This window comes from Tachypleus tridentatus, chromosome 4 (assembly GCF_004210375.1).
Source record: "Tachypleus tridentatus isolate NWPU-2018 chromosome 4, ASM421037v1, whole genome shotgun sequence".
Lineage (NCBI taxonomy): Eukaryota > Metazoa > Arthropoda > Merostomata > Xiphosura > Limulidae > Tachypleus > Tachypleus tridentatus.
Window position 1 is genome coordinate 18,206,281 of NC_134828.1, and position 13,445 is coordinate 18,219,725.

General features: G+C 35.8%; 1 protein-coding gene across 1 annotated transcript in view; it reads right to left on the minus strand.

Annotated features, from left to right (window-relative positions):
• The window catches only part of LOC143248621 (uncharacterized), a 598,442-nt gene that overhangs the window by 26,456 nt on the left and 558,541 nt on the right, over positions 1 to 13,445 (minus strand). Inside the window, exons 7-9 of the mRNA XM_076497122.1 lie at positions 7,131 to 7,245; positions 6,620 to 6,842; positions 1,354 to 1,418 (exon numbers count right to left, since the gene is read on the minus strand). Of these exons, the coding sequence (XP_076353237.1) occupies positions 1,354 to 1,418; positions 6,620 to 6,842; positions 7,131 to 7,245 (403 nt within the window). The remainder of the gene's footprint in view (positions 1 to 1,353; positions 1,419 to 6,619; positions 6,843 to 7,130; positions 7,246 to 13,445) is intronic.

The following is a 13,445-nucleotide window of genomic DNA, read 5'->3' on the forward strand; positions in this document are numbered from 1 at the left end:
TGGCCATGCCGTGGCCCTGGATGTGATGAACTCTAAAGAGTTTAAAATGAATGTTATTGATTATCTATGTCATTTTTTGTTAAAGCAAAGATTGGACAAACTTTTGTATATATCAAGTAAAAGAGACGCCTCTTGCGGTTAAGGTTGCTGTGTTTAGTAAATAAATTTAAGTCATTTAAATATTCTCGAAAGACCTGGCTCGTTATTGTCAGCGTTTCATCGTAAAACAGTCGCACTTGTGATTGTCTTAAGTGCACAAAGTAAATTTCCTTAAGTATCTACTTTGTAACCATGAAATCTTCAAACTCCTCACCTCACATCAAAGTTGTTCAGGAACAAAAACTGAACTCGAGCTTTAATCAGTCAGATTGGCGCCAATTTGCCAGTAAGTTTATACACGTAGTCATGCAAACAATAGCTGCACGTGATTCACTCTAGATGACAGTACGTCATAATTGATGACGTGTGTATTTGAATGTTGTGATAATGATGGCGGGCTGTGTTTTTAGATGGACTGAAAAGTTACAGAAAAACAAAACCGTGGAAGATACAATATGATAACGTAACCAACATTAGACACACTGAGAACTAATACGAAAACGAAACATGTTATTTTAACAGTAAGTTATCATGATAAAACGTTCCAGGAACTTCTGTGTGCCACTTCCTTTCAAATAATGATACTGGACTGAACATCTCCCAGTGACACAGTGGTATGTCTGCGGACCTACACACTAAAAACCGGGTTTCGATGCCCATGGTGGGCAGAGAACAGATAGCCCATCGTGTAGCTTTGTGCTTAATTCTAAACAAACAAACAAATACTGGACTGAAAACAGCAGCCTTCATTATGGACTATTATATTAATGACATTGTCTCTGTTGGCATAGACGGCAACGATTCTAATTATTTGCGAGTTTCAAACGTTTATCTTACCCTAAACTATAAGTCATAAAAGTCTTAATTGATTTATATTGTAAAGTAAAATTATTAACTGAATACGTTTCATGTTATAAGAGATAATTCTATTTTTTTTGATTGTTTTCCCTCTGTCAAACAGTAAAAAATACATTAAACTTGTAGATTGGATGCATTAGACGCAGGTTGTTATCTGTAGAATCGAACGTCTAACGTTTTACAAAATAAGATGAAATTACCACAAGATTAAAACTCTAGGATAATTAAACAAAAATGACAAACTTAACGCACGTGATATGGAAAAGACAAATGAAACAATTTGAGTCAATAAACACGTTATTGAAGTTAATAAAAATTTAACCGTTAAGGACACTTACGTTAAGATCCATAGGCTGTTAATAAAATACTAAAAAATAATTAACTATGTTTACTTACCTTGTTGGATTTCGATGATCTGGGCTGTTCGACGATGAATCGTCATACAGACAAATCCAGTGGTGCTGAATGGAAGAAAAATCTTCCTTGAAACTACTGTTTGATTTATAAAAACAACTCAGCCTGAGACAGAATACATAAAGTTTCATATCACTTATTATTTATATATGTTCTTTTCAAAGATTGTCTTCGAAACAAAGACACAAAAACGGTATAGTGTATGTTTGTTTTTGTATTTGGCGCAGAACTACACGAGGGCTATCTGCGCTAGTCGTCCCTAATTTTGCAGTGTAAGACTAGAGGAAAGGCAGCTAGTCATCACTGCCCACCGCCAACTATTGGGCCACTCTTTTCCAAACGAATAGTGGGATTGACTGTAACGTTATAATACCCCTTCAGATGAAAGGGTGAGCATGTTTGGTACGAAGGGGATTCGAACGCGCGATCTTCAAGTTTTAATTCGAGCACCCTGACCATTATAGTGTATGATAAATGAATGCATTTACAATAGTAGTTACAAAAAACATTGTTTCAAGAGGAAGAAACGATTTAAAAAGACATTATGGAAAGTTTTGGTCCTTGCACGTTCTACATCCAGTTAAAACTAGTTACATTTAAACTGCACATCTGTATATGCACGTTCTACATCCAGTTAAAACTAGTTACATTTAAACTGCACATCTGTATATGCACGTTCTACATTTAGTTAAAACTAGTTACATTTAAACTGCACATCTGTATATGCACGTTCTACATTTAGTTAAAACTAGTTACATTTAAACTGCACATCTGTATATGCACGTTCTACATCCAGTTAAAACTAGTTACATTTAAACTGCACATCTGTATATGCACGTTCTACATTTAGTTAAAACTAGTTACATTTAAACTGCACATCTGTATATGCACGTTCTACATCCAGTTAAAACTAGTTACATTTAAACTGCACATCTGTATATGCACGTTCTACATCCAGTTAAAACTAGTTACATTTAAACTGCACATCTGTATATGCACGTTCTACATTTAGTTAAAACTAGTTACATTTAAACTGCACATCTGTATATGCACGTTCTACATCCAGTTAAAACTAGTTACATTTAAACTGCACATCTGTATATGCACGTTCTACATCCAGTTAAAACTAGTTACATTTAAACTGCACATCTGTATATGCACGTTCTACATCCAGTTAAAACTAGTTACATTTAAACTGCACATCTGTATATGCACGTTCTACATTTAGTTAAAACTAGTTACATTTAAACTGCACATCTGTATATGCACGTTCTACATTTAGTTAAAACTAGTTACATTTAAACTGCACATCTGTATATGCACGTTCTACATCCAGTTAAAACTAGTTACATTTAAACTGCACATCTGTATATGCACGTTCTACATTTAGTTAAAACTAGTTACATTTAAACTGCACATCTGTATATGCACGTTCTACATCCAGTTAAAACTAGTTACATTTAAACTGCACATCTGTATATTCACGTTCTACATCCAGTTAAAACTAGTTACATTTAAACTGCACATCTGTATATGCACGTTCTACATCCAGTTAAAACTAGTTACATTTAGACTGCACATCTGTAAAGAAATAAACAGGTTGGTTTACGCACGCATTTTATTCATACAGGGTCTTAATAGGATAAGATAAAATGCTACAACTTTAGAACTAAGATCCCTGTGGAACAGTGCTCAACTAACAAATGCTAAGGTAAACATCAGAATATATATGAGATTAGGACTGAAAATTTTATAAATACCAAAGTTTACCACGAGGAAAAATTTAAACGAGATATTCAATTGTTAGTATCAGGGTCTGCATTGTTTCGCTTAATTTCGTTACGTTATAAAAAAATCTTGCAAAATAAGAAACCAATCATACAACGAGTTAAGAACGTAAAATATTTCACAAGTTGTAAAAAACTCCCTTGACATTTGGACGTTCTAAATACCTTTATGAATGTTAAAAGTAGTTACGTTCAATACTGAAATACGAGAAAGGTTTAGTTTTGATGGACTATTATCATACTGAATATATAATCTTTCAAAAGTGACTCCGTTCGATAATAAATTACCGTCGTGATGTTCAACTCAGCTTTATTAACAAATGAAGTCCGTCACTGACTAATAACAAGGAATTGTGTATAGTTTAATTAATACGAGAGAAAAAAAGAGTAAAACACTGATGGTTAAGTATTCAGAGCTCTTTAATATTCCGGAAACTTAAAGGAGAAGCAATCAAAGTGTTTTTCTTGTTAACAAGACAAGCGAGCTGCGACAGATTGTATACTCAGTTCAGTTTCTCCAATTCTGAATGGCAGTAATTTTCAAAGAAGATCCAATCTTCCAAACAAGGTCTCTACGTTCTAATGAATGCAAGTCTATAGAACAGATGTGTAATTCTGGAAGGAAGGACAATTCTAACAACAGAATGTTTCTGACGAGTCACAATCTATTAATTTGATTGTGCGAAAACGAGCAAAGGCGTGACCGATGAGATCAGATTATAATGTAAAATATATGTATATAAAGGAATGGATAGAAGGAGACAGATAGAGTGAAACCCAACTAATTTGGTTTGTTTTGAATTTCGCGCAAAGCTACACGAGGGCTAGCTGTTCCTAAGTTAGCAGTGTAAGACTAGAGGGAAGGCAGCTAGTTATCACTACCCACCGCTAACTCTTGGGCTACTCTTTTACCAACGAATAGTGGGATTGACCGTCACATTATAACGCCCTCACAGCTGATAAGGCGAGCATGTTTGGTACGAAAGGGATTCGAACCCGCGACCCTGAGTCGAAAGCTCTAACAACCAGGCAATGCCGGGCCATGCAATGGCTTTTATAATTTTGCACGATTTTCAGAATTAGACTTTGTATTATATTTGTTACCATTTCACTTCGTGATCATTATATTCAAAGAAAGATCGATAAACCATTACCATGGATAAACCATGGATATTATCATATCCAGTCAATGCATTCATAACATCATATCACGAAATTTAATGCTGTATATAAATACATAGAGTACAGGAAACAATTGTACTTCAATAATAATAAAAAGTTCATAACGCTCAAATTCGAGGTTTCGTTCCTGCTCTAAGCGCAGCACAGATAATCCTTTGTGTAGTTTTGTCCTTCATAGTAAAGGTACGGCGGTAAAACAATATGATACAGTTTATGTAGCTTCACGAAATTCGGCAAACTGTCAGTAAACATTAAGTCTTTTATACAGAAAAATCAGTATTTCTAATAAGGTAAATTAATTAATAAAGTAAGATGAGTATTGAGTAATACATGTTGTATTAATTTATCAAAAACATTACATACAAAGTAACATAACAATAACAAAATATCCCCTTCGCACCAAACATGCCTTGGAGGCGATAATGTGACGGTCAATCCCACTATTTGTTGGTAAAAGAGTAGCCCAACAGTTGTCGGTGGGTGGTGATGACTAACTGCCTTCCCTCTAGTCTTACACTGCTAAATTAGGGACGACTAGCACAGATAGCCCTCGAGTAACTTTGTTGATGTCTAGCTGCCTTCCCTCTAGTCTTACACTGCTAAATTAGGGACGACTAACACAGATAGCCCTCGTGTAGCTTTGTTGATGTCTAGCTGTCTTCCCTCTAGTCTTACACTGCTAAATTAGGGACGACTAACACAGATAGCCCTCGTATAGCTTTGTTGATGTCTAGCTGCCTTCCCTCTAGTCTTACACTGCTAAATTAGGGACGACTAGCACAGATAGCCCTCGAGTAGCTTTGTTGATGTCTAGCTGTCTTCCCTCTAGTCTTACACTGCTAAATTAGGGACGACTAACACAGATAGCCCTCGTGTAGCTTTGTTGATGTCTAGCTGCCTTCCCTCTAGTCTTACACTACTAAATTAGGGACGACTAGCACAAATAGCCCTCGTGTAGCTTTGTTGATGTCTAGCTGTCTTCCCTCTAGTCTTACACTGCTAAATTAGGGACGACTAACACAGATAGCCCTCGTGTAGCTTTGCGCGAAATTAAAACACAGTTCTACTTCCAGCTACCATTTAGTTGATCAAACTTGAGAATAAAAAAACAACAACTCTGTAAAGTGTGAAGTACTTAAATAAGACAATGTTAGTAACATAGATAATAAATAACACACAAGACTTTGTAACAAACCGTTGGTAAAACTTCCGTATCTAAAAACGTTTCATATCCACTTCTGTAATGAGACACGCACCCTTAATTAATAGCAAACCAACAACAAACCTTTTATTAACTTCATCTGTTTGATTAGTAACACTTTTACTGATATTTTGTTATCATTTGATAGATTTCATAACAATAGAAAAATAAAACAATGAAAGTCAAATTTAAATTATTAAATAATTAATTTACTGTGAATACACAAAGCACAGAAATGTGTTTTATTGCTTTCACCAGGAAGAGTAGCCTTTGAAGATGTTGTTACTTGATGTGAAATTATTGTACTATAGCCATGAAACCGCTAAAGGTGTTGTTACTTCATGTAAAATTAATGTAGTATAACCATAAAACCACTTAAGTTGTTGTTACTTGATGTAAAATTATTGTAGTGTAGCCATGAAACCACAAAAGGTGTTGTTACTACACGTAAAATTAAAGTAGTGTTGCCATGAAACCACAAAAGGTGTTGTTACTACACGTAAAATTAAAGTAGTGTTGCCATGAAACCACTAAAGGTGTTGTTACTACACGTAAAATTAAAGTAGTGTTGCCATGAAACCACTAAAGGTGTTGTTACTACACGTAAAATTAATGTAGTATAGCCATGAAACCACTAAAGGTGTTGTTACTTCATGTAAGATAAACGGATTTGTTGGGAGGAGAAAAGATGAATCAGTATATATTAATACATGCGTACTGATGTTCTACATGCGTACTGATGTTCTTATTATAAACAATAATTATTTCAGGACTTTCAAAACCTTCATTCATTTCATATCATTATTATGCAAGCGTAATGAATAACAACCTTATGATACGTACTGTCTCTATTTGATTAGTTAGAATTTGATGTCTATGTAAGATAGTTAACTATACGTTCATTCCTCCCTGTATCCATACTACGACATAAACAAATCTCCAACTAGCCAATCAGCAGTAATCGAGTTTTAGTCATGTGCACAAACAAACAAAAAACAAACTTCTGTCGAAGAATTCTGGAAGCGTTCAGTTGAACTTTTAGCACAATTTCCGGTTTCCCGAGAACAGGAAAACTTACCACTCGGATGTAGTGTGTACGACAAGTCGAATAACATCGTCAGTCACGTGATCAATGCTGTTACAAACGACTCGAGTCTGCAACTCTTCGCTAGTGCTGTTATAAATGTGGAAAGCTGTATTGGAATCACGAAGCACGTATGTCCGTATCGTATCAAGTGTCTTCCAGCGGTCCACTGGAGATAACCAACTTGGAAAGTGACATTTTCCGTGAGGATGACGCACTAAGAAACGTGAACAATTATTAAGTTGTAAGAAAACACGTTTTTTTACACACGTGTAATATATTTTGTATCACACATCGATTTTATAAACATAAACCAAGTGATGAGAAATTCTGAATAAAAGATACATCTATTTCCATTTCTAACCTAAGATATGCTCAGCTTTTAACGTCATATATCTGTTTGTATGATACACAGTTTAACTGAAGTTGACCTCTCATTTTGATTACTGATAATCTAGTGTTACGCCAATTTGTTTTAGTCGTCTGTTTCTAACGTTAAGTTTACCTCTCGTCAGTTTCATCGTACGAGATCCCTCGATGGCCGAAAACAAACCGTCACAAGTTGCATCTCCAGATTGAGATATCCTGAAACCGGAATTGTCTTGCATTCTGTCATAGACCTAGATAATGAGTTAAATGGAGTAAGTAAGAGCGAACATCTATTTATTCTCTGTAAAACGGAAGGGGTCGTGAATCGAATTTCATATTTATACACTGTTACATGTGTGTGTGTATATATATATATATTAAAGTCTGCAAATTGGTAGTTTCAATAGACTGGTGGTGGTTGGGAGTTATACCAGTTAGTTTAGATAACTTGGTTGGGCGTTTATAACTCTGAACTAGTACATACTGTACTACTAATGAAGTCAAATTAATGCTTCATAACTATAATTAGGGCGGGAATGCCAGCCTCAGGAGGTGAGTTCATCTTACTTAACCCCCTCACCCCCAAGTGATAGTATCTTATTTCATTGTTCTTTTATTTTCCCACTTGTTTTCAGAGTGTGAATATAGTGATGTGGATGTGGGCTTACACGCCACATCACGCCCTCCTCGCTTGTATTTATTTTGATAATTTTATTTTAGTTTTTTTTTTATGAATTTCTTCGTGTGAGACCAGCGAACGGAAGTCAAGACTAATAGACGATGTATCCCCACCACAATGGTAGTCCTACATTACAGTCACCTCCAAAACCTAGGGTACATTTTATATCCCACATTACAACCTGTATCCTGAGTATGCTTTTAATACATGCGGCATCTTTGGCTTTTCTATTTTTAATGTAGTCCTTCCTTTTGATTTCATTGTGATTGACTATTCAAGTGTTAATTTTCAACACACACACACGTGTATATGTCTCTCTCTGTGTGTATAATAAAACACCATCGTTGTAACCACCCACATCTGCTTTTGTAATATATTAATGACACACGCGAGACTTGTTTATAATTCACAGCAACTTTCCACGGGTATGGATACCATATACTTAGATAGCACTGTGGTCTGAACCCTACTTTCATTTATTCATCTTGTCGGTCTTATCTTTGAAAACTAATAAAATCGCTTTTTGTATTTTAATGAAGGTTTCTTCACCGTGCATCATCACGATTTCTAAAAATAAAATAAATCTACAGACAAGGAATGATAGTAAATCACATATCGACATGTATAATATATTGTACAGCTAGTTTGGTCCTTGAGGAATGGTCGAGGTTCGTTTTGGACAAGTTCACCTGTACTGAGCCACTGTCTGCGACGCTTAACTTATTATAATATATCAATTTTTCATCTCCAGTCACTAACCTGTCCAAAACGAACCTCCACCCTAAGAAAGTCTTGTTAGACGTTTGGTGGGATATTGTTGGTGTGACCCACTTTGAGTTGCTGCCACTCAATGTAACGATTATATCACACTTCTATTGTCAACAGTTAGAGCACTTGAATGTTGCACTGAAAGAAACGAGGCCTGATTTGATGAATCATAAAGGTGTTGTGTTACACCAAGATAATGCACGGCCCCATACAACAAGAATCACATCTGTAAAGATTGAAGAGCTAGACTGAGAAAAACTATCACATCCTCCTTATTCTCCAGACCTTGTCACATCTGATTATCATCTTTTCCAAAGTTTCCAGAACTATATCGATAGAAAAGAGCTTTGAATACATGAAGATGTCAAAACTACCCTCTGTATATTCTTTTCCTCCAAACCTCAAGATTTTTATAGAAGTGACATTCAGAAGCTTGTGAATCGTTGGCAGGAAGTAATTAATAATAATGGAACATACATTATTGATTAAATAACATTAAAAGCGTTTGAAATCCTTTCTCTTTTTCAGAACCTAAAATCGGACATCACTTGAGGGATGACCTGATATTTATGTCTACTTCACATCGGCAAATATTTTGATTTTTTAGCCTGAATAGCAACGTTGTTCAGTAATAGTTTAGGATTTTACACATTTTTGGTAATCAGGTTTGCCATAACACTAACTGATTAACAGGCTACTTTATTTAAATAAACCAAGTCGTTCTTTATGTCCTGTAGTGATTATTTGAACACAATAAGACTGGGATTAGAAAAAAACAATTTTATTAAATCATTTTATTTAATTTTGGAAGGTCTTGTTTTTAAATTCGCAAAAAGCTACTCGAGGGATATCTGCGCTAGCCGTCCCTAATTTAGCAGTGTAAGACTAGAGGGAAGGCAGTTAGTCATCACCACCCACCGCCAACTCTTGGGCTACTCTTTTACCAACGAATAGTGGGATTGACCGCACATTATAACGCCCCACGGCTGAAAGGGCGAGCATGTTTGGTGTGACGGAGATTCGAACCCTAGACCCTCAGATTACGAGTCGAATGCCTTAACCCACCATGCCGGGCCCTTATTTTCGAAGGAACTATAGACTGTATCAATGGAACTACAGACTGTATGAATGTATTACGATATTCAAGCCTATGTTACTTCATCAAAAAATATTTAGATTTTTGTCGACAGATGTAAAAGTAAAGATTTGAATGGTTAGATATGTAGGTGTTTCCTTAGTTCATAGTTGCAAAATGGGCTATCTGCTCCCTACTTACCTAGGGAAATCGAACCCAGAATGTTGGCATAACAAGTTCGTAAACTTACCGCTAGTTCACTAATTATGTTGGAACTCACGCTATCCGAATCAACAACGTTTAGTTTGTAAAATGGTTCTCATTCGTTGTGCATAACGAGCCATGCAGTGTACTCGACAAGTTTCGATACCTGTGGTGTGCAGAGGGCCGGTAACTAATTGTGCTGAGCAACAACCAATCGTACTACAGAAGATTTTCTACGTGGGAACTACAACTGTCAAGTTTGTGAAACCAAATGCCACACAAATTAAAAGTAAGCCTTTCTCGCTGAAATGCGATAATTTTAGTTTCTATTAAGCACTTCATTATATCAAAGATAAGAAATTAAGGTCGTATTTCTGCTTTTAACAGATTAATAAATAAATTAATTAATAGCTCGTGTAGTACACTAACTTAAACACTAAAAAGATGACCCCCTAGTGGCACAACGGTTTTCGATGTGGTGAGCACAACACAGGTTTGTGCTCAATAACAAACAATGTAAACCAATGGGAGTGTTGAAAAATGTGTTGAACATTGACTTCCAATATTTTAATTCGTTGAATCAAAATAAAATATTCACTGAATCGAGCTTTAGAGAGAGTAGTATATAATACCCACTTGTTGTGAGGCTAAAAGTTTCCCTCGTGATTCACGGAGGCCCTAATGTACCGAATAAGTTCCTTCCTTATCACAAATTATTTCTATGACTAATCCAAGAGGGATACGCACCCAAAAGTAAGATACCCGCCCTTCGCACCTGAGCACGTTTGATCTCTAGATTTTTAGTGTTCGTAAACACATATATATGTAAAAATGGCTGGTATGCGTAGAGAAAGCTTTATGTAGAGGAGCGAACAACGTTTTGACCTTCTTCGGTCATCGTCAGGTTCCTCTAACCATACCAGCCGTTTTTACATGCATATTTTTCTCTACAAATGGGTTTTTCTTGTCATCACGGATACGAACACAGTTTTGAACATGGCACTATGAGTAAACAAAATGTTATACCAGATTCTAGTTCAAATAATCCTAAAGGTCTGATTGTAATCCCCAGTCATGTCCAGCCTTTGAGGAAAGGGGGGGTAGAAGAAAGTGTTATATTCCCCTTAGGGAAGAGGCTACGCTATTTAAATAAGAACATTACTGGGCCCACTGAGAGCCAACCTGACAGGTTAAGACTTGCTATCCCCAAAAACCGTAAGATGAGTTTGTGTGTAAACACAACAGGTTCACAAACACACGTGATTTAATAGAAATTCAGGTAGGAATAACTTATTATTCACAAGTTTATAAACACTGTTAAATATAAAATTATCAGGCAGGCGAATACTATTTATTTTCCTATATCGTATCAAGTTGATACGGACGGTCCTCTAATGAGTAACTATCTATATCATCATTAAACAAAGAAACAAAAAAGCCCGCTTGATAGACTGTAAAAATCAATGAACCGTTTTACATCACAAGAACCAGGTGTTATACAGGGGTTCACTCTGTTGTTTTTCGGTTGATAGACTGTAAAATACGTCATCAATTTCACCTTACAAGCAACTGATGTTGCATAAAGATTCGCTCTTCTTTGTTAATGTACATATTAACCGACAACTAGGAGAGTAGGGATCTAATTTGTTTCGGCTTTTAAAACATTCTCTCGGGTCCTATCGCTTACGTCTTTCCTTCTAAACGAATCTGCTTATTCGCTGTGACAAATATAAAGTTTATGAAATCAAATTATTCGCGCAAAGTGCGTATCACATTATTACAAGTAAATAGTTTACAGGAACCGCGCTGTGAGACTGTCTGGAAATAAATGAATTGTAGTATAAGGGAAGCTCTCACCTCAAGAGTTTATTGGGATAATCTAAGTTCCTATTAAATACTTTATGCTCTGAAAGACAACTGGATAAATTATTGTCGTACTTTTGCATTTGTTAAGGTGTTCTATTAAATTATATATTATGATAATTGTCCTTGAAACAGTAAATACGGGACCCGGACATTTTGTTACGAATATTTAGTTATTGGACATTTCTTTACCGTCATGTTGCTACTAGGAAAACTTATGACGGTCTTGTTACGTTTTTTTTTGACATCAGTTTTTGTTAAGAAAACTCATTTTGGTTTAAATATAAAACTGATTAGTGAAAATAACAAATAAAAAATATAAATATAAAAATATATAAATTGTAAGATAATTTGGGGATTATTCAAAACTTACATAAAGGTACGGCGGTGACAGGGTGTAAAGCCTATATTACGATGTTTATATGCAAAAACAGCTCGTTTGGGCTGAGAAAACACTTTTACATAGAAGAGCGAACAACGTTTCGACCTTCTTCGGTCATCGTCAAGTTCAGGTTCGACCGAAGAAGGTCGAAACGTTGTTCGCTCTTCTATGTAAAAGTGTTTTCTCAGCCCAAACGAGCCGTTTTTGCATATAAATTTCTCAACAAGTGGGTTTCTCGTCATCACTGATATATTACGATGTGTTGTTACTTGGGGAAGGATTTGGGGGTGTCTTGAACAGTGTTCATTCGAATGTAAATTGGAGTGAAAACAATTTGGCTCTACAAAATCATTTATTCTTACTTAACATATTATGGTTTTAATTAACAACAACATAATATGTGTATCTAGTAACAAAATTCACCAATTACAATAAAATACTTGTAACACGAGGGCGATCTACGCTAGACGTCCCTAATTTAGCAGTATAAGACGATATGGAAGGCAACTAGTCATCACCACTAACCGCCAACTCTTGAACTGCTCTTTTTACCAACAAGTAGTGGGATTGACTGTCACATTATAATGCCCCACGGCTGAAGGGGTGAGCATGTTTGATGTGATGGGGATTCGAACCCGCGACCCTATAATTTATGATTATTGGTAAGTTGAGTCTGATAGAGATGACAAACTCTCTGAAGTTGAATTCTAACCATAAAGCTCCAATACTTTAATTGTTTTTTAAAAGGCCTTCTTTATAATTAGAAATTTGTCTTTTGTGTGTTTCTTTAATTTCGCACGATGCTACACGAGGGATATCTGCGCTAGCCGTCTGCAATTTAGCAGTGTTAAGACTAGAGGGAAGGCAGATAGTCATCATCACCCACCGCCAACTCTTGAGCTACTTTTTTAGAAACGAATATTGGGATTGACTGGCACATTATAACTCCCCCAGGCTGAAAGGGGCAAGCATGTTTGGTGTGATGGGGATTCGAACCCGCGACCCTCGGATTACGAGTCGAATGCCTTAAAACATTGGTCATGCCGGGCCGTCAACTGTTTTTGTGAGAAACTTTTATGTCACAAACTGTCCGTAACGAAATGTCCCAGACTCCTGGATACTTTTATACACAAGACTGTTGACCAGTGTTAACTTAGAAATGTACTTATCACATCGTATACTGTACAATAAAACATTTAATATTAAGGATGAATTTTAAAGAAAACCGAAACTATTTTCTCGGACGTCAAACTTAGACTGATCATTAATTATGACGTGTGAACCTTGACCTTGGATAATCACTGACAGTATGATTTTTGAAATTGTGACCTTTGACCTTGGGTTATTGTGCTTTATAATATTGTACAGTACTTAACACTTCTAATTATTCGACAAACATAGCGACTAATAACCATACCAGAAGATACCTTTAAACGGAGGTTAAATTATTAACTTCATATATCTTACTGTTAAGTGTGAT